This window comes from Ahaetulla prasina, chromosome 4, assembly GCF_028640845.1.
Source record: "Ahaetulla prasina isolate Xishuangbanna chromosome 4, ASM2864084v1, whole genome shotgun sequence".
NCBI classification, from domain to species: domain Eukaryota; kingdom Metazoa; phylum Chordata; class Lepidosauria; order Squamata; family Colubridae; genus Ahaetulla; species Ahaetulla prasina.
The window spans coordinates 122,909,825-122,932,378 of record NC_080542.1 but is presented as its reverse complement, the minus strand read 5'-3'; the positions used below and the strand labels follow the sequence as shown (position 1 = coordinate 122,932,378).

Sequence of the window (22,554 nt, the reverse complement as noted above, 5' to 3'; positions counted from 1 at the left end):
TGAGAAAAGAAAATAGGTGATATGAATGGAATATGATAGCACTCTTCAAATATTTGAGATATCGTCACACATAAAAAGATTAAGACCTATTCTCTATTATGCCAAAGTCCAGGAGAGGGGATAAGAGATATCACTTTCAGGGAAGCAGTTTCCAAATGAATGTTGGAAAACAAATTTCCTAATAGTAAGAGTAATTCAGCTACTCAAATGTATGCTGAGACATCTTTCACACAATGTGCTCAAAAACAAAACTAGTGTTTCTCAACCTTGGCAACTTTAAGATGTATGATCTTCAACTCCCAGAATTGCCAAGACAGAATTATAACCAATCATAATTAAAATATATTAGTCTACATAAAAATTAAATAAACAGTATTCACAATATTATTTGGGTTGCATTAAAGATAGACCAAAGGATAATGTATAAAAATTTAGATAAATGAGCAAAATGTCTAAAATCAGTTTTTAATGAACTATTGTTTACATTATTTAAATTCCAAAAATATCTGAAAGAAACAAATTAATGCACACGAATAGTTAAGAGTATAAACTAACAAGTACAATGTCATTGGATTCAACAAGCACAACATGATGTGCCTAACTAGTAATTAACTAGTAATTAGTTACTAAGTTCTTTTGGCCTAAATTGAGTATGTGCCAGTTTCTGCATACAGAATAGAAATACGTGAGCTCTTAGATATACTTACTGTAGTTCTAGAGAGCTTATTTTGGAAAACTTCCATGTCATAATTTCCATGTTAGAAATCTTCGTTAAATCAAATAGGATTTCATTCCTATAAACAAATGTTTAAAGTCTCATCATTCAAGCTTAATTTTTTAAAAAATCCATTAAAATCTACCAGAAGCAAAATATAAACAATAACAACCTTGTACTTTAATCTCTTCAAATAATGTCTCACAACTTAATTTATTTCTTTTTTGTCTCCTTTCAGAAATTACTTTGCAAATAGGATTACATTTCTGATACACTTTCCCTAGAAAACACTGAATAAAAAATACAAAATTTACTTCTAAATAAATGTAGGACTAGCAAACCTGTGACATACCCATCATTGATCAAAATTGATCCAATGATTTTGCAAAAAGTCCACTAATTTAGTGTAAATCTTATAAATGAATATATTAAAAAAGAATCAAAGATACAGAAATATGAAAAAGTAGTCTTGAACTACTCCAATGTAGTTATCCATTGACCATTAATCTTTTTAAAATAAGTATTTTGTAGTAGCACGTTGATTGGTTGTGTACAGGGCTGTTAGCAGATAATGTTCTATAATATTTTCTGAAGGTAAATTATATAATTTGTGTGTGTGTAAAGATTAAATAATTTACATTAAATGCTAAACCATGAACCATCGAATAAACCTAATTGCCATTTTCAATTAACAATTGGGGCTGGGACTTCCATATCTAAGCAAGATGATTATTAAATGATTCACAACTGATTTTAAGGTCTTTTTTTGCCACAATCATTAAATGAATCACACAACTATTAAACCAAATTTGGCTTTCCCTATTGACATTGCTTGTTGAAAGCTGGTGGGGAAGGGCATAAATGGTGATACCTTGATGAAGGTATATTTTCTTTTGTGCACACTGAGAGCATATGCACCAAGACAAATTCCTTGTATGTCCAATCACACTTGGCAATAAATTCTATTCTATTCTATTCTATTCTATTCTATTCTATTCTATTCTATTCTATTCTATTCTATTCTAACATGACCCCGGAACACTACAGAGGTAATAAATACATGCCAAGCACAAAATGTCCAAATTTTGAACATATGATTGTGGGGATACTGCAACTATCATAAATACAAACACCAGTCATAAATCACTTTCTTCAGCATTGTCATAATTTTGAACAGTTGATAAACACATGGCTGTAAGTCAAGGACTACCTGTATTTCTCTTAAACCAGGGATGTCAAACTCGTGTCATCATGGCATTGTCACGTATAGTGAATTTTTTCCTCTTCACTAAACCAGGTATGGGCAATGTGGCCAGCGCATTACGCATCTGGTCCATGGGCCATGAGTTTGACAGCCCCGCCTTAAACCATCTTCATTATCAGGATATTGCTACTTTCTTTTTGGTGTGCATGCAATATCATAACAGTCATAGAAAAGGTTTGCACTACAGCACCACAGCACCACTTTTTGTCCCTGTGTTTTCTATGGAGGTGATGAATTAAAGGATGAAATCCTAGATGCTTATTTGGGATACAGGCTTCTAAATATGGTAGGATTTGCTGCTATATAAAGAACATGTCTGAAAGCAATCCTGGGAGATAAGGCACATGGAACCTACTTCTGAGTAACGAGTAAGGCCAGCAACACGGTCAACGAGGAAGACCTACGTTAAAGGATTAAATCCCACGGATTCCTAAATGGTAAATCTCTGTGTCTACATATGGCATGCCGATGTAGTAGCTTATCCTTTCTTTCCGACCTCCCGTATCACCCTTGGAACGTTCATAAAACAAATATTCTTATTTATCCACGCGCGCATACATTTGCTAATTTCTCCTCCGGAAACTGTCATCTCGGATTTTCAATACTTCGTTTCACCACCATATACATAGTTTCAATATATACATTTTTTAAAAAATAAAGGACATCCGGCTTATACCATTCTCATCAGAAAAGAGGAGGGAGCTAATGCTGGGTGCTTCGCCCAATTTTATACAAGGCGGGCAAGAAATGGAGTGACCGAAGCGCAAATCCATGGGCAGAAGCGGCGAGCCCCTCGCAGTTTCCCCTCGGAGAAACATTACCCAATCCCTTCCTTTCGTGACAATGGTTTGATCCGGACTTCCTCCGGTTTGGGGCAGCCTCGGGAGGTCACGGGGAGGTTGCCGGTGCTTTGCGAAGAGTAACTAATTGCAGGCGATGGCGTATTCTGGTCCTGGAGGCGGCTATTACCAGGGAGGGGTAAGGCATCTTGAAGCGCAAAAGAACCTCCTCGGACCGCACTGGGCGCCGTCTCCTTTTGGCATCCGCGGAGTGTGGTTTGACTTCGCTTGTTGAAAGCGGTTTGTCTGATTATGTTAGCTGTAGGGATGTGGAAGATGGTACCGCGAAGGGAGGAGAAAAATTAACCCTGAATTAACCTAGAGCCAGAAAGCCGCTTTAAGGGGCCCTCCGGCGGGACCTGAGTTAATGGGGTTTGGTGAGATTTGCAAATTTGCAAAGCGGAACCACGCGCGATGGGCGCTTAGAAAGTCGCGCTTTCGATTTACAGGAAGACTCGAAAAAGCCTCCGCCCTCCGTAAAATTCCACAGGGCTCTTGCCAATAATCGTCTGTACAACTGATTTGCACATTTCGCTAAACTATATTTTTCTGGATCTCGATTTATCCAGTAAGCTATTGGTTGCTCGGTAACCAGTACCTGGCATTCAGTAAATTGATCGATATACTAAGCTAAAACCGTTGTGCTTTAGGGCAAGGCCTGTTGTGCAATTTCTAGAGGCTGCTAGCTAAGGGAGAAGCAAGGCATCTATAGTGATCTGAATAAAGATAGCTCATACCGCATAGTTTCCTAAACCTAAACAAAAGGCAACCTGAATCTTGACTTCTATGCAGATCCTGTATGTTTTAATGAATTAATTTTAATTTCTGTTTGTACCGAACTATAACTTCACAACAATAGATTCAAACTTAATGTTAACCACTTCAATCTTGATTGCAGAAAATATGACTTTTGTAACAGAGTTGTTAACGCTTGGAACACACTACCTGACTGTGGTCTCTTCTCAAACTCCCAAAAGTTTTAACTAAAAACTGTCTACCATTGACCTCATTCCTAAAAGGACTATAAGGGGCGTGCATAAGAGCACAAAAGTGCCTACCGTTCCTGTCCTATTGTTTCCTTTAATTATATATACGCTTATATGTTGTATAGTTATTTCATGCTTATGCTTATATATACTGTTGTGACAAAATTAAAAAAAAAAATGCCACCTTCTTTGCATTGGGATCTCCAGGCTTCTACTTATGGTGTAATTTGCACAGTATTGCAAAGAAGTAGATTATTCTATTTGCATGGTAGTCCTCAAAATATGGAGTAAGGTGGTTGGAGGGTTTGAATTGTATTATCTTAATTTCTGGCTGTATGATTTATTTGTTTTATTTATTTAATTATTTTGTCAACAAGTACCAGGAAACAAGTAGCAGCATAGACATAGAAATGGACACATGAAAAAAAATGGCACAAATAAATGGATATAAATAAGCAAAACATAGCCATAAATACATGAGTACATATAAATGGGGACAGTAGGACAGGGATGGTAAGCACACTGGTGCGCTTATGCATGCCCCCTTAGGGAGCATGACTTCTTAAGAAACGTGTAAGGTCCACAGTAGAAGTTTAAGGAAAAAGATATGGGGGTTAGAGAAACAACAACAGGATCAGGTTCCTGATCAGACATTTACTGAACATTTACTATTGCTGAAATCATATTTTCTGCAAGATTAGAGCAGATTACATTTAGTTTGTATCAATTGATATCCCTTGTGTTATTGCAGTTGAAGTTAAAGTAGTCATTAACAGGTACGATTTCAGCTGCACATCTTTGAAATAGAACTCATGGAGGCACGATGTCAATTCTCAAGTTAGTCCATCTCTCACACTCTTATGTAGGGTTGTTTTAAACAGAAAATCTTCATTTAAATAAAAATAATAATTAGATTTTAAATATCCAAGGTATCTCTGCTTGCCGAGTTGAATTTCTGTTTCACACATGGGTTGCACCAACTTACCGTTGTTATTGTGTAAATATTCTTTCCTGAAACAGATCAGTGCAATGAACCATGTCATCTTTCCCTCCCTATATTGATCTTCTAGTAATTCTGTAGAAGTTGAATTTGAATTACAAGATTTTGTTCAAAGCCCAGTCAGCTTCATGACTGGGAGGGGATGTTTAGTGTTTCTGATCTAATTTGATTTTTTAATGGATTAACTTCTAAATAACACTGATGTTTCTGGGGAGGCAAGGTAAGTGGGGCCTGCATTTTAATGCAGGGGTCTGAAAACATTGTAAGTGTGATAATATATCACTTACGACTATATGGAAAGAGAAAGCAAAAAAATTGTGAATACAAATAAGTTTTTTAGTGTCTCCTTTACCCAATCTACTATCAAAAATGCTACATTTAGAGTTTACTTTGGTCATCCATATTTTTTTTTTGTAGCTTTAGCTTTTTTCCTGCATAAAAATTGAAATGCATATCAGAAGAATAGTTGACTTAACCACCAAGCTTCATCATTGCTGCCCTTTAGAGATACTTGATTGCCAGTTGTCCCTTCCCAGCCAAAACCATAGCTAATTGTATTACAGAGACTATAGTCAGGAAACTTATACTTTTTCAATAATAAGAAAAAATATTTATAGTTAAATTGAATGCAAATATATCCATATTAAACCTACACATATAATTTCTTAAATTAATCTTGGGCAAACATGTAAGGCTGAATTATTTCTTACTGTACTGTGTAAAATCTAGTATTTATAACTATGAATGTTGCACATGAGCTATATTCATATGACTTCATATGCATAGGGGCTGTCAGCAGTTGCTTCAATCGTTTTTTAATCTTTCATTATGCCAACTCAATGAATTTGTATATGCCTAGTTACTTCCTTTTACCAACTTGTGTACTATGACCTTTGCAACATACTTAATGAATAGAGTTGCCAAACAAAGAAGGCATTTCCTTGTATAAAACAAACAGTTTTAAGAGATTTTGTTTCTGGATAATTCTAACTTATTACAATGAAAAGGTACATGGGTTGCAGCCAACAATCATTTGTCAATTTTTGTCCCTCCTCATCTATTGTACTAAACTATGATGGTTTGGTTACTTTTGGCTTAGTTTGATGAGACAACCTAATTTTGGTTTGCAAAATCATGGTCACAGTTTAATATAGGGAATGAGGCCAGCACCATGGCAATTTCAACAAAGCATTGTTGAAAGAAACTGAGCTTAGTGCGATTAACAGCTAGTAACTCAGCAAATTTAAGGTATATACAGGTAGTCCTTGATTTACAACCACAATTGAGCCCCAAATTTCTGTTGATGAGACATTTGTTAGGTAACTTTTGCCCCAGTTTACTATTTTTCTTGCCACAGTTGTTAAATGAAACATTGAAGTTGATAAGTTAGTAACCCGGTTGTTACGTGAATCTGGCTTCCTCATTTGCTTGTCAGAAGGCTGCAAAAAGGGATCACATGACTTGGAACACAGCAACGGTCAAAAATATGAAGCAGTTGCCAAGCGTTTGAATTTTGATCACATGATCATGGGTCTGCTGCAAAGGTCATAAGTGTGAAAAATAGTCATAAGTCACATTTTTCAGTGCCATTGAACTGTCATTAAATGAACTGTTGTAAATCAGGGGCTACCTGTATTCAGGAATATTCTACAGATATCGGAGCTCTCATTTCCTAAAACCAGCCAAGTATTTTTCTCTTGGATTCTAGTCGTCTTGAGTTTTTTCCTTTTTGATGAAAAAGAAAATTGTTGCATCTCAAGATTCATGTAATTGAAAGGCCTAATGTGTGCCATTCAGTTTTTCAATTACAAAATTTGTGCATTTGTTACAGAAATGAGAGGCTTTGGTTTATACTGGTCTAAAACTTATATATGAATAAATTATTCTGTCTGGGGCTAAGTGATGGGATATACATACCTGCACAGAATTTTCCATTATTGTTGGAAATTTATCTTGGAGAGATGTAGAATAGTGCTCTGCCAATGGATTGAATATTCTGCCACTCCCAAAGTCTCATTAGTTGGCCTTATGACTGTGCTTTGTCCAAATCCCTATGATGGTTCAGGGTATATCCCCTAAGTGATAATTTTATACTATGCGGCTGAAATATTACCCCTTTTACTGGTTTGACCAATCAGTTAATCTCCTTCCTTGTCTTGTAACGATATAAAGTACCAAAGGAAACATGGATTGCTTCCAGAACATGGGTTGCTTTAGAATTGAGGGTGCTCCATCACTAGAGTTTCTAAAGAACGAATTGGACAGCCATTTATCCGGACTGGTATAGACTTCAGCAGGGGGTTGGACTTAAAGACGTCCATGGTCCTTTCCTGTTATTCTGCATTCTGATGGATTAAATTGGCCTTTTTCTGGATAATGTAAAATATTTGTTGATTCATGCAATCAGACATAGAAGGCTGTCAGTCCATTGAAACCATATTTGTATGAAATGCTTCTTAAATATTCCTGCATTTTGGTTATTTGCAATTTAGGTTAGCAAAAAATAATAATAATAATTGTATTTTGTTTCATTTCTAGTATGGAAGTGCTCCAGGTGGACCAGCATTTCCTGGTCAGGCTCAAGATCCATTATATGGTTATTTTGCTGCAGTAGCTGGGCAGGTATGATTTTATTGATAACAGATATATGTTGTTAGTTAATTTTTTTAACTGGTTATGGGATGTTTCTTATTTTTTTTTTATTCAAAATATAAAATGTGCCTTCTGCAAAGTATAAAAATGGATTTAGATTAAGGAATGTGCAATATAGCTCTTTTTTTGGTGTATGTTTTGCCTTTATTTCATTATCAACAGATTAATTTTGCATACTTTTTCCTCAGTGGGTATATCTTCACAGCTACACTCCACAATTCATTCATCTGAATGGAAAGCAGTAATTTACACTTGTTAAGATTGCATTGAAGAAAGAATACTGGAAAGAATTGTATAAACAATTGTTGCAACCAAGGATCAGAGATTTCTTGCCAGGACACAAAGACATTCCTGTTTGTTCTTTTATGCCCAAGTAGCATTATATATGAATGTCCCCATTCGTATGTCACAATCTGATCATGTCCTTGATCCCATAATACCTGCTATCTTGTTGGGAAAAAGGAGAAATGTTTGGGGCATAAGAAAATAAAGCTGGATTGACATTGTTTGTGTTTTCAAAGGATGGACAAATAGATGCTGATGAGCTACAAAAATGTCTGACTCAGTCAGGAATTGCTGGTACTTATAAACGTAAGTTTGGCAAATTAAATAACACTTCTATGTATAAGACTTTTGCTGTGGTTTTAATTTTCATGGAATAGAATCCTGACACTTGAATGAGAAGTCAAAGATTAGTTGAATTCCCACATGCCCCATTTAGCTTGGCAGTGGTTTGGCATTATGGGTATTGTAGATCACAACTCATTGCCTTGGCTTGGCCAGATCTGATTAATACTTTGATCAAAGTACACCATGAAAGTCCAGTTTAATAGAATAGACTGGAAAGTTTAAAAAGCATTTTGGAAGAAAGCAACAGCCAACCACTTCCATGTGTCATGAAAATAACATGGACATGTCCATATACTGATAGTTTTCGACTTATGAATGTAATAGAGCCTGCCAATTACATTTGTAACTTTCATAACCTGACAAATTCATTAATGGGATCACATTAATTGAATGTGATTTACCCAATGCATTCTTTAATCAAATGCTCAGGTGGTTAAGGGCACATAAGGCATCTCAGGGTGGGGAACCAGGCCTAGTGCTTCTGACCACCCAATGTCCCCCCCCCCCGGACCCACTGAGGTATTTCATGTTTCCCTACCCCCCCCCCCCATTCTGCCTTACCAGGTCTCCACAGGTATTTTGGAGGATCTTGATGATCAAGCGAACTGTGTCCTCTCTAGCCTATCTGCTGTGGTTTCTTTACCTGCCTCCCTGCAGGCTCCAGTGGTCTTTTCAAAGGGTTTTTGGCGTGAAGAATGGAGGTGGGGTGGGGCATGCATGCCGCTCCTGGCTTCTGTTCTTTGTGACAAAAGCCTTGAGGAAAGCTAGCCAAATCTTGCAGGGGCAAATCATTGCATCCCAACAAGCTATGGTCCTCTGAGCTATGGTCATCTTTGCAAAAAGCTTTTGGAAGCCGGGGGGGGGGGGGAAGTGTGCACACTGCTCTCAGCATTCATTTTTTGTGCCAAAAGCCTTGAGGAAAAGCAGCCTAACCCTGCAGGGGCGAGTGGTTGCATCTAGGCAGGCTCCGGTTGTCTTTGCAAAAAGCTTTTGGCGTGAAGAGGCCTGGAGCACCGCGCACACCCTTCCTGGACTCCGTTCTTTACACCAAAATCTTTTTGCAAAGATGACAGAAGCCTTCCGGTATGCAATCACTCAACCTTGTGAGGCTTCTCTGGCTTTTCTCAAGGCTTTTGGCGAGAAGAACGGAGGCCAGAAGCCATGCGTGCCTTTCCCAGCTTCCGTTCTTCATGCCAAAAACTGTTTGCAAAGACAACCAGAATCTGCAGGGATGCAGGGAAAGAAACTGCAGCAGAGGATGGACACAGCTCACTAGATCTTTGCAAGGTAAGTGAGTCTATATAGGCCCAGTGCCTATGGAGATCCATTGTGGGTGGGGATGGGGAATAGGCAGAGCAAATGTTTCAGTGCCTTTATGGTCTTTCGTAGGGCTGAGGAACTGCCATGGTGCTGCAACATTAGTAACCTCAGGACTGTGTCGTAAATAGTTGGGGATGTCATAATTTCAAATGGTCGCTAAGTGAATTTATAATTTGAGGATTATCTGTAGTCATTAGTGGTCAAGTTCAATTTGATTAAGTAACTTTTGTTGTATTTGAATTGGTGGAAATTTCATGGCATTATAGGAAAATGTTTATACTATTGCTCTGTTCTAAAAGTTGTTTATTGCAGAGACAAATAATACACATTAATGAGTGACACCGTAGATGTCTTTATCTGTTACTTATTGCCTTGTTTTTTAAAACAGCCTTTAATTTAGAAACTTGCAGACTCATGATCTCCATGCTCGATGTATCCTTCATTTGTCTAACTCTGATTTCTAATGCATTTGTGGATTGGAAGAAATGCTTTCAGGTAATGGAGAACACTTTGGCAGCTGAAATTTCTTTTAGCTTTTACATAGAATATTCTGAGCTGGGTTTTTTTTCCTCCCAATTTCCTGACAATTAGAACAATTAATAAGTGGGAAGAGAGTGCATTTGAGTGATCCAACACTGGAGGTTTTTAAGGAGAGATTGGACAACCATTTGTCTGAAATGATGCTGGGTTTCCTGCCTGAGCAGGAGGTTGGACTAGAAGACCTCCAAGGTCCCTTCCAACTCTGTTATTCTGGCCATTTGTACATTAGGGTATGAAATCTGCACTATATAAAACTGTCCAAAGCAGAAAAGTTTTAATAAACTTTTCTTTCCATATAAGTTTTTATCTATAGGATAACCAATGTGTTTAGGTTGTATTGAAATTGTTTGAAATCAATGTTTCATTGCTAATTGAGTAGACTCTGCATATACTTTAGAAATTTAGCTATTATTTTTCCATCCAAGTGTTTCACTGGTATCCTTTGTGCTCTTACTCTCCCTCCCTCCCTTCCTCCCTCCCTCTCTCTCTTTCTCTCTCTCTCTCTCTCTCTCTCTCTGAATTGAGAAGAAATAAATTGATTTCCATAGGTTTTGCTTCAAAACGTGCAAAGAATTGCAGTTGAATTCAATAATTTTTCAGCACCAAAGTAAGTCCTGAGTGATCATCTCCCCTTGATATCAGAGCTGTATTTTGCATTTATTTTACTATTAGTATGGTTTGATTCTTAACAATGATCCAGAGAGACATGTCTGGCACAATGGGTTTCAATGAATTTAAAGAGCTGTGGGCTATACTGAATGGCTGGAGGCAACATTTTATGAGTGTGGATGCAGACCGCAGTGGCACAGTTGATTCTCAGGAGCTGCAAAAAGCATTGTTGTCCATGGGTGAGTTGTAGAACTTTTTTCTGGCTGGGATTAATGGCTATGGGAAAAACCTACAGAAGAATCTCATATCACCCCTAACCTGTAATTCTTCTGATTTCTCAGGACATCAACTCCCAGAATTCTCCATTTATGTTAACATTCCATCAGACTGGGAAAGATTGATCTAATCTAGTCCTTGTTAAACTCAGTTTCTGTAGTAATAGAAACTGTTAATATACCTCTTCTCAATCTTCTGTTCTGCAAACAACATATACTCAGTCCCTTAACCATTAATCATCAGCTTTCACTTTTTATCATCTCAGAGAAATTATTCACTGAATTCAAATTTGTTATTAGCCCTTTTGCACTGAATATAGTACTCCAGAAGGGGACTGAGCAAGACAAAGTTTAATAGAAACAGCACTTGCCATTAGATCCAGAAATCTATTAAGCTGGTATAGTTCTAGTAAGAACTATGTTTTAGTTGACTGTTTTATCACAAATCTATACTTTCTCCTCCTAATTTTTGTTGTTATTCTTTTGGAGCTGTACATTAATTCCATTTTCTTTTAGCATTTTAAATGTTCTGTATATATCCACTTGGTTTCCTTGGAGGTTTCCTTTTTTTTTTTTTTGGTAAAGATTGTTATCAATTGTACTTCCATCATCTCATTTTGCAGGACTTCCTGTTTGTTCTCAGTCTTCTAGAAACATAATTTGGAATTAAAAACTGATGCTAGAGATTGGTGTTCTGTTTCGCAGTAAAGCAACTGACTTTTTACAGTCATCTTGCAGTTTAATAGACATTACCCAATAAAGGATATTTCTAATGTAGGATATTCAACATATTTGCTTTTTTTTTTTTTTGTGCCTTTTATTTATTTAGGATTTAGATTGAGTCCACAGGCCATCAATGGAATTGTGAAACGATATAGCTGTCGTGGAAAGATCAGTTTTGATGACTATATAGCCTGCTGTGTAAAACTCAGAGCTCTTACTGGTATGATTTACTTCACAACAATTACTGAATTTGACTGGTATTTAATTTCTCCTTTTATCAAGTTAAGTGTGTGGGGTTTTTTTTCCTGAAACATAAAGCATGATAAAATGGGCTATGTAAGCCACGCAGTCTAACTGTTTATCTTAGCAAAACAAATATAAACCATCTTTAGCAGAAGGCATTTCAATCATTGGATGAAGACTTTTCTGGATGGCTAGCCCATCATTATTAATATTTTGCTTGAGGTTCAACTGAGTTTTAATCTCATAGTATCTTAAACCCATCAGATCTAATCCTAATAATTTTACTCTAAAATAGTTTTTGTCAATGACATTGAAAATGTTCCAATATTTGAAGTACCTTATTCTATTTCTGAATCTTAAAACATTTTGATACAATTTTTTAAGAGCAAAGAAAAATATTTGTCTTTGATGGATAAGGGGTTAGAACTTGTGGATTTACAGGTTGTGGAGTTTATGTATTAATATTTTAATCCCTGGGCCTAAATTAATGAATAGGTCATTGATCTGTAGCCATGGTGGCGCAGTGATTAGAATGCAGTATTGCAGGCTAATTCCTCTGACTGTCAGGGGTTCGATCCTCACCTGCTTAAAGTTGGCTTAGCCTTCCATCCTTCCGAGGTTGGTAAAATGAGGAACCAGATTGTTGGGGGAGCAATAGGCTGACTCTAAACCACTTGGAGAAGACTGTAAAATACTGTAAAGCAATATATAAGTCTAAGTGCTATTGCTATTGTTCGAAAAAAATTTCTTGTATTTGTCAAGTTTTAGTTGGTTTTTCTGACAATTCTGACAATTATAATAGACAATGTTTTTTTCTCGTAACATGTGATTTGCCATCTAATTCATTATATTTTATTTTGTTTCTTTACAGATAGTTTTCGAAGAAGGGATGCAACCCAGCAAGGAATGGTGAATTTCCAGTACGATGATGTAAGTGATTCTAATAGGTCTTTCCAGTTAGAGATGCGAAATATGTTTTTCCTTAAGTGTATTTCTGATTTCTGTATCAGTTGTTAGTTTACATATTAGATATAACTTTTTTATAAAATCTTATAGTTGTGCCCCTGCCTTCATCAGAAGCTATTCCCAGATAATGGGAATTAAAAGATGTATAAGCTGTCAGGCAGTATAGATCAGTATCTTAAAGAACTTCAGCCTTTCTTGGCAAGAATTGACAACCATTAGATAATGATCCTATGGTTCTTCAAATCAAAATGATATTCAAAAGTGCCATTGCATTGACCATACCGTTAAGTGGTAGCCATAATACTCCCCAGTTGGTTTAAAATGATTTACAATATTAAAAATAAGTGAGAGTTTGTCCATGTAATTGTAATGATCTACTGTTGGAGTCTAATTTAAATATTATTTTCAATTCTCATCAGGCATTAAACAGTTTTAGCAATAATGAGTCCCAACTGCTGAAGGTTCACAGGGTCCCTCTATCTCTGTACCACAGCAATCTTGCAATGGATAATTGCATAAAAAAGATTGTGATGACAAACTATACCTGATACACAATTTCTTCTTTTGGCAGTTTATTCAGTGTGTCATGAGCATCTAATTCATGAGTGAGAAGACAGACAGATGAGCATGGATCTACATTCCACATCACTTTGCTTTGCGCCAAACCTATATGCTGTGTAACTAAATTGTGATATTTGCATATTTTATAAATATTAATCAATATGGTTTTATAGTTTTTATAACTAATGGAAGAAGGAAATACAATAAACGTTGTTTGAGTGGATCTGCCTTATATATTTATAATTTGCATGAGGAGAAAAGGAAACAAATTATTCATGTTTACATTAATTTTTCTGTATCATTTAAAGGTGATCACATTGGAATATGCCTTGTTATCAGTACTATTTAGGAAGTTAAAATAGGAATGTATTGAAATGAATTTGTAAAATGTGATAGAGGTTTATTTCTAGGAAGTTTTTTTTAAAACTCAGAATAAACTAAAAGTTTATCACTTTCTAAGTAGTAAGCAAAATATTTGTCTAAGTGTTCAGTTGGCTGTCTTAATATTTTGGTGTTTATTTCATAGAAACTGCTCAATTGGGAGCTAATTTAGTTCCATTTGCCATTTTATTTTAGTTTTTTATTTTAACCATTTATATGGTTTTCCACCTCACTACCATGACTCTGCTACTGCTATATCACATATCTGCATGCAAAGGAGTTTTGTGGGGTCGGGAAAGAATAATTGTCTACATTTCATTGTTGTTTTCAAACAACACACTTTCCCCATCAAAGTGTATTAAAGTTGGTGCCCAAATCATGAATTTCAGTGGTGGTTGACAAGAATTTTGGCTATATTATTTTTTCTCTAGAAAGAATTTTTCCCATCCTCAAAATAAACACAACTTTCATGTTGTGTCTCTTGAAAAACACATCCTTTGTTTTAAATAAACAGCTGCTTTAATAAATGCTTTCGCGTGATATATTTGGTTGTATATGCATTGAATGGTACCATACAGCCTATTGATTATAAAAACATTCTTCTTTTATAATGAACATACTAGAATAATTGTAGAAGATTATTACAGTAGATTTTTTTTTTTTAATTATTCCCTTCCACTTTTCCTAATAAGAGAGAGATTGACAGGTGACCAAGTTTAACAGGTTTAGATTTCTTATAAAGAACCACATTGAAACTACAATTTGTACAGGTAGTCCTCAACTTACAGCAGTTCATTTAGTGGCCATTCAAAGTTACAGTGGCACATAAAGTTACAACCGTCATGTTTTTCAAACTTATGACCATTGCAGCATCCCCAATTGTCACATGATCAAAATTCAGATGCTTGACACTAGGTCACATTTATGATGATTGCAGTGTCTTGGGATCATGTGATCAGCTTATGGGACCTGACAAGCAAAGTCAATGGGCAATCGAGATTCACTTACCAATCATGTTACTAACTTAACAAATGCAGTGATTCATTTAACAGCTATGACAAGAAAATTCGTAAAATGGGCAAAACTCATTTAACAAATGTTTCACTTAGCAACATAAATTTTGAATTCCAATGTGGTCATAACTCGAGGACTACCTGTACTCATCTAGGCCCACCCTGAGTATTTCTAATTTCCAGAATTCTAGATGTTTCTCATCTACAATTGGAAAGACAACCATATGAGTATCTACATTTAAATGGAGTGCATTTTCAGGGAACTTTTTATTTATTTATTTATTTATTTGAATTTATATCCCGCCCTTCTCCGAAGACTCAGGGTGGCTTACACTATGTTAAGCAATAGTCTTCATCCATTTGTATATTATTTTTGACAAGCTGCTGAACTTCTGATTTATTAAGAACCCTCACATAGTTCATACAGTGAAAACAAAATATTTCCTTATTTGTGGAGCTGGTGATAGGCTATTCCAGGGGTGTCAAAGTCCAGGCCTGCGGGCTGGATGTGGCCCCTGGGTACTTAGATCTGGCCTGTGGGGCCACCCTGCAAATAGTGAAGGACCAGCCCACAGTGCTTCTGCCAGTTAAAATGGAGCTTGGGAGGGCTGTGCTGGCAAAGCGCTCAGGTCACCACAGGCACCGACACAATTGACATCGAGCTGGCCACATCCACCCCGAGGTCAAACACAACCCTGATGTGGGCCTTAATGAAATCCAGTTTAATAACATAGTCCAGGGTTATTAAACCCTGGACTATGCCTAGCTTCTTCGTTTCCAGGCTGTATGTTAAATTGGAGTGATACATGCTTTCAAGACATATATGAAATAAAACAAGAATTAGTTGGTCAGAGCTTCATATACCTTGCTGTAACGTTCTAGATACAGTTTCATTAGTAGTCATAAATTTACAGCAATTTAAGTGTTACTTGGAGTGGTTTCAATAAGGTGTTGAGTATTAGCATTTGAACTGGAAAAACACATTCAGCATTATGTATCTGTATTAGCAGCAATGGCAGCAATAGTAATTAGCCATAGTTTTTAATAGGAATTTTTAATCTTTTGCGGTTGGTTGATAAGACTTACTATAACACTGCCATAGAAGGCATAGCAAGTCATAGAACATCCATTTTTCAAAAGGCAAACTGTTGGGTTTACCTTTAGGCTGTGTCAGAATGCTTTCACAATGTCATCCGCTATATTTTTTCTGCACCAAGAGAGTATACTTCTATGTCCTTTTAGTTTTTTAGGAACAATACGGAAGGGATTTGTCTTTACCTTTAAATAATCACTGACCTATAGATGATCACCCATCTAAATTTTTAGCTTTATTATTTGGAAATTATAAGGTAAGTTAAATGGTGCAACCTTGAGCATATTCCTTTTCTATATTTTGTAAATTAAAATGCTGTGCTAGAATTTGTATTTATAGTTTAATTCGTTCAGGCCAATTAGCACAGCTTTTTTCAGATTTACAATACAATTTACAATACATATTTACCTATTTCTGAAAATTATCTAAGTAGACATTCATAATTTCAATAATGGTCTTCCTCCAGCTCTCACTTGTATCTTGAAAGCATACCTGAATTTTTTATTTTTTTTAAAGAGCTCTAATTTGATCCTTTTTTATTAGCGATGAATCCATTCTGGATACCAGAGAATTGACAAGATTTTATCAGCCAACAAACCTTAAAAGTAATAGACTTTGATCAACACTGTAATTACTCAACATTTTAAAGTACAGTTGCCATGATTTGAAGCTCACTCTTTTATTGACATAATGATACATTACTAACAATTTAATTATTTTGTATTAAATATTTTCATAGTAAGCAACTCTATGGTGATTCAAATATGCAAGATTTCATATCCCCAGGTTATATGTTTATTAAAAAGATTATTTTGTCCCAGTATAGGAAAGCTGGCTTTATGAATTTTGATACAACAACAACAAAATTATTCAGCACTGCAGTGATAGAAAGGGTAGAGTTTTTGATTGGAATTGACAAAATTTAATGTTTCAAGAAACACATGATTAGTTGCTATTATAGAAACAATATCCAGTGGTAAATACAGCTTTTTACACATGGGATAATTTTAATTATTTGAACTATATAACCAACACAAAACACTACATCAAGAATCCAGTTTTTATATTTTTCACCAACTATGTTGAAGTATTTACGTTGACAATGCTTTAGTGACAGATTTACAATATGGTAGTAATTATATTGGGAAAAAACCACAACAATTAATAGTTAAAAATTAAACTAAATTGCCAGCACACTTCCATAGAATGTTAGAATAGTGACCAGTATCCAGATAACTCGTGGTACATTTTTGCTTAAAGATTTATAGTTTAATAAGCACCAGACCATATGCCCTAGCACATATATATTCTCAATATTTAGGCAAGTCAGCATTATTGTATCATAGTAAGATATGTGATACCTTAGGATTTGCAGAATTACAACTGTGATATTTTACAGTTATTACTTAGCACCACTAAGCATCCAAAGGGCAGTAAAGCATATTTACAAGTGTTTCTAAATAGTTCGTAAAAAATATATCTTCAAAAATTTGAATATGTAAGGTCATAAGGCCTCTAAGGCTTTAAAAAAATACTTCTATGGCCATTTTTCTAATTTATAAAGACCAGAGGGATATTTTATTTTGATTTTCATACTTGTAATTTAAATTCGATTTACAAATCTATTCATTAAATTCCCACTGTGCCATCTTCATCTTGCCTGATTGTCAAAATGATGTAGGGAAGATTGTCCCATACTAGCCTGTTCGTCTTAATTTTGTAATGCTTCTCACTTACATTATTAGAATCAAAGGGTTGGCAGGGAACTTGGAGGTCTTCCATATTAATTTATTTTTATTTTATTTTTTTACTTTCAAATAGTTATGCTAGATTTCTTTTTGGATTTCAAATTAAGTTTTACAAAAGCTATGTTTCATTAGAACTGAAGATTAGAACCAATTGTTTTATAAGGTTAAGATTGATATGCTTAGCAAACCTGGTGAAGGACTCCAAAAAATTACTGAATTGCTGTAAATACTATCAGATTAAAAAAGTCATTTTAAACCAGGTTTACACATCATGTGGAATTGCTGATGCCTTCTAAGTAGCACAAAAATAATTAGTAGCTATTAAAAACACATATCCAAAATTCACTTTGCAACTAAGACAATATTTCAGATAAAACGGAAAAGTGATCTTGTTTTTATTTTTAAGCAAAGTTATGAGAACAGACATTGAGATATAAAGTTCTGGAAGTTTTTCTATACTCGGCATTTTTTTTTTATTTGAGACTGATTTATTTTGAGGTCTAGTTGTAATGGACTGATTTCCCAGGTATTAATGGTCATTATTGAGTATTAGTTTCAACTGACCCTTAGAAATTATGCTAACTTCAGCATTGCTATGCATTAGTTTCAATTGACCCTTAGAAATTATGCTAACTTCAGCATTGCTATGCATTAGTTTCAATTGACCCTTAAAAATTATGCTAACTTCAGCATTGCTATGCTTATACTGACTAGGAATTATGGAAGTTGAAATCACTTCTTTGACAGCTTTGATTGTTCAAGTAAATTGTGCCAAAACATCCTTTAAAACAGATATATCGGGATACCTCCATAATTCATACTTATTCCCAGATAATCTATTCTGTTGCTTTTCCTTTGATTGAAACTATTCTGTATTGTTGCCTTGCGATAGTACTGCAAATACACAACTATAGTTTGGAAGCTATTATTGAGACAATGTTCTCATTTTCTTTTATCTACATATTTCTTTGCTTATACAGCGAAACAAAGCTGAAGAGTGCTGGAATACTTATGTCAACCACATGATACCAAGATATTAACTATAAAAAAGGTGAAAGGAAAAGGCATTAAATTTTCATGACCAAGAATTTTCTTTACGAAGAACAGTGGGTTGTATCCAGTGATATGAGAACACAAAGCCTCTGCTGCTTGTATAAAATCCAGCATTTGTTATAATTTTGTTGTTAAATGATGTTTGTGGCAGTTATTTCAGGTGCACTTGTGGTACATCGTGCCATCATTAGCAGATCAACTACCGTCCTTTTTTTTACTTGGCATTACACCTTGGATACAACCCATTCTGAGGAACCAACCATTATTGCCCATTTATGTCAACTGAAAGACAACAAATGAAAAATCTTTAAAGTAGCTATGCTCTTATCATAAACACAAAATTTGAAATACACCAGCAACAGAAGTAATTGGAAGAAACATCCTTCCTAGCATTTTATCTGGACAGTAGCTTGGAACTCAAAATCCATTTGCCAACTTTCATTGTCTTGGATTTATTCGCACTTTTGCTGATTGGCATCCATCACTTTTTTATACATACCAAGACAATTCAAGCTTGTAGGCAGAGAAATCCTGCACTAGACCATAAAAATAAACACCAGTTTATTAAAATTATATTTCATTTTACATTAAAATTATTAAATGTTAGAGTATTAACAAATGTTAGCCATTATCAAATAATGGTCAATGACAATGTCTACAAATTAACTACAGAGGATGATTATTTTCTTGGTGAACAATCTACAATCAACTCAGTTCTCACGTTACATTCAGTTCTGTCCAAAAAGGAAAAGGGAAGGAAAAAACCCACTTCCTTTGTCTTAGTAATTTAAATGGAAGACAGCAACAATGTCATTTTCTAACAACACATGGATTTACATCAAGCCAAAGATCCAAAAAGGCACATGTTAAGCTTCTAAAAATCAGCAAGAATTAAAAGTGATGGGGAAGATGATCTCTACTATAGCTTTCCTTTAACTTGTGAGGAGAGCCTTTTGACTTTGATTGGAAGGGCAGCGCAGAGCGTTGATTCAAAGTCAGTGAGACAAAAAAAAAAGACTTATAATGGTAATTAAACTTCACCAGGCCTCACTTCAGCAGTCATCCTTCACGTCCCTGCCTCACGTTATATATTTGTAAAATTAAACATTTATATATATTCTTTTATAATCTTTTAGACATTCTCTTATGGATGAATTTCCTTTATGCATTTTTGTTCCTATTTAGTACAAATCAAAATACTTACCAAAACCTTATGCCACTTTCTAAAGACTGCTATGACTGCAAAGCCAGTTTTTTATAAATATAACTGGCAAAGTCGTATAAATATAATACCTTTAAAGTTTTACATAATTTACAGTTGAAAACTTTAGAACAGAACCTTTTCTCCTTGTAGAATTGACATTCTCAAAAAAGTAATTTCCTACAGTAAGTCCAGTTACACAACAGAAGGCCGTATATGGCACTTCACATACAGAAGGAATTATGCAAAAGAGGTAGAAGATTCAGAAAAACAAATGACATTCCTATCCAAATACTGTCAAATATTAAATGATACTATATGCCTAAGAATGCTTTTAATGTTAAGATTTTGCAGGAACCATTAGGCAGACCCCTAGATCCTATCTATGCAATATTGCCAATATTGTCCTTCCGTTATGGCATGATAAGGCAATTATTTTCCCCAAATCTCCTCCATAATAGAATATTAAAGCAGAACACAGTGCTAAATAATGCTCAGATCTGACATACATATATTATGAATTCTACTATCCCAAATTTTCATATCTAAATCTTGCTTATGAGAAGCTTGTGAAAAGAACTCTATACCAAAGACATATGGACAATGGTAATTATTTTAACTCATCATAATTTGGATTTGACATTAGCAAGAGGGCATTGAAATCCTTGGGATATTCAATCTTCTTCTGTATACATCTTTGACTATTTTTCTCTTTTTATATTGTATGCCTCATATCATCTGAAACTCCTTACAGGCAGGATAACTCTTCTATGAAAAACTTACAACCTCCCACAATGCTTGGTTCCTAGAAGCTTCACAAAAATGTTGCATTTTGATGACTCCTGTTGTGCATTATTCTCCCTTATCCTATCCAAATAGAAATTATGAAAATCCTCCAGTCATTCCAGCAGAAAAGCATATCATTATACAACTGCACAGAGATGAATGATCTCTGGTCATTCAGTCAAGCATTTGAACATTTCTTATTTGGCCAAAACATGTACAAGCTTACACAGTTATTACATGATTACTTGGTTAAAAGTGAAACTGAACTGGGTGATTAAGATGAGTAGATTTCAAAAAGTAGGTATTTAATATGTACAGCAGATACAACGTTTTGACCAACTTCACATTATTGGCTGATGTTCCAAATAGGTAAAATGGGTTCCATTTGGATCCAGTTTTATTCAATTTATTTTAATGGGAAGAGAAAAAAAATCTGTGTTCTCAAAATTTTAGACACATTCTAGACCCTTTGTTCCAGTTCTTAGAACATGTGGCAAAGTTTAATTCTGAATGGCACTTTGATGAATGAGATAGAAGGGCTGGGTAATTTTGATAGGAAATCAGTTTTGAGAAAAAAATAAAAAACAAAGCACTATAATTGCCAACTTTTCCTCCTGCAGTGCTGTTTCTTAATGCCAGATATCATACATACCTTAAATCCAACTAGGCTATTGGTCCATCTATCTCACTCTTACCAAACAGAGGCTATTAGTGCTTTCCTGGTTTTTCAACAATTTTTTTTTTCTATTGGCAGAGGAAATTGAACCTGAGACCTTTGCATGCAGCTAAGCTATATTCATGAACCTGCCATGAAATATCTAACTTGACTCCTAAATTTTGTAGCATACTCTTCAGGCAAAAACCTAACTCAATGCTCGTATTTCACAACTGTCTACAAATAGCTTTTTTACTGAGAATGTAATTGTAACAGGTAAAAAAAATATCACTGTTTTCTTACTGAAGCTGTTGTCAAATATTTTGTCTTTTTAGAACCCAACTGTGGAAAAAACATCTTATTCCTGCATGCTAACTCTACTACAGTAAAATGAGTAACCCCTTACACATGGATAGTGGCAAACAGAGGTTCATGCACACAGCATAAATGATTATGTACCAAATTCTGAATCACTCTCTTTTAGATATTTGGGGACATGTTAGACCAGGAAAAAACACCATTGGGATTTCAAAAGCAGTATCTGAATGTCTATATAATATCTGACATCATGCACAGTATCTTAGCATGTTCAGTTCTGTCTATACCAGGTTAATATCTTTATTTGTAATTCACAAAACTTGAATCAGCTGTAGAAAATCAGTGTCTTCCTTCAACGGGAGAACTTGTTTATCCTATGAGTATCTGTATCTTTGCTCCATCAAGTTGTCTGCTGAGCAGATGAATGTTCAGTGATTCAGTGATGCTTATTTTATATAAAATTTGAAGTAAATAGTTCTGGTGACAGCTCAGGTGAAAGCTAAATACTTAAATGGATGTCTCCCATAGCTGTAAAAAGAAAAGAAAAAAGAATGCCTGATTGTAGAACAGTAGCAACATAAGCACAATGGAATTGTAACCCTTGCCACTTCCCAGAAAGATGAAAATGCACCACCAAAAACAGTTCCTACGGAAATGGGGTTTAGTTTTGCTTTCTTGTTTGACAATATCCCCAAAAGTGCCTGTAAAAGTATGTTGCCAATGGTGGGGAACGCAAAGAAATGCAGTGGGTCAGAGCCATCTTCTCTTTTTGATCCCGCTCTCTGCATCAGCAGAAACAGGGTAATCTTATTTCTAGTAGGAATGATTAAGTGCCTGATGTTCTAATTTTCTCTAAAGGAATGCAGTGACTATGGGCCTTTGCTTGCCCATTCCTGCTTTTCTGTTTTTAAAATACTCAGTTGATCCAGGTTTCGATTTCAGCCCAATCACAGACCAAAGACCTCTTACCTCTGCCCAAATAG

General features: G+C 35.2%; 2 protein-coding genes and 1 long non-coding RNA gene across 7 annotated transcripts in view; 1 reads left to right on the top strand and 2 right to left on the bottom strand.

The window, feature by feature from the left end:
* LOC131196931 (uncharacterized) overlaps nt 1-2,775 on the bottom strand; it is a 28,886-nt gene extending 26,111 nt beyond the window's left edge. The window contains exons 1-2 of one of the 4 annotated variants that reach the window (XR_009154847.1): nt 2,656-2,775; nt 708-794 (exon numbers count right to left, since the gene is read on the bottom strand). This is a non-coding gene — a long non-coding RNA (uncharacterized LOC131196931). The other 3 variants (XR_009154846.1, XR_009154845.1, XR_009154848.1) reach the window with 3 other exon arrangements.
* Nucleotides 2,766-13,777, top strand: SRI (sorcin). The gene is made up of 8 exons (XM_058180429.1): nt 2,766-2,957; nt 7,343-7,426; nt 7,978-8,047; nt 9,795-9,838; nt 10,647-10,794; nt 11,660-11,773; nt 12,668-12,726; nt 13,334-13,777. Exons 1-8 carry the CDS (start codon nt 2,916-2,918, stop codon nt 13,358-13,360), a joined length of 588 nt encoding a protein of 195 aa, XP_058036412.1. The 5' UTR covers nt 2,766-2,915; the 3' UTR covers nt 13,361-13,777.
* A 2,819-nt stretch (nt 13,778-16,596) lies between these two features.
* ADAM22 (ADAM metallopeptidase domain 22) overlaps nt 16,597-22,554 on the bottom strand; it is a 171,256-nt gene continuing 165,298 nt past the window's right edge. For both annotated transcript variants that reach the window (XM_058182816.1, XM_058182817.1), the window contains one exon: nt 16,597-22,099. In XM_058182816.1, coding sequence (XP_058038799.1) covers nt 22,079-22,099 — 21 coding nt within the window. In that variant the 3' untranslated portion in view covers nt 16,597-22,078. The remainder of the gene's footprint in view (nt 22,100-22,554) is intronic.

Coding starts and splice junctions, on each gene's coding strand:
- SRI (XM_058180429.1), top strand. CDS start 2,916: ATGGCGTATTCTGGTCCTGGAGGCGGCTATTACCAGGGAGGG. Junction 2,958..7,342: donor GCGGCTATTACCAGGGAGGG/GTAAGGCATCTT, acceptor TTTCATTTCTAG/TATGGAAGTGCTCCAGGTGG. Junction 10,795..11,659: donor AAAAGCATTGTTGTCCATGG/GTGAGTTGTAGA, acceptor TTATTTATTTAG/GATTTAGATTGAGTCCACAG.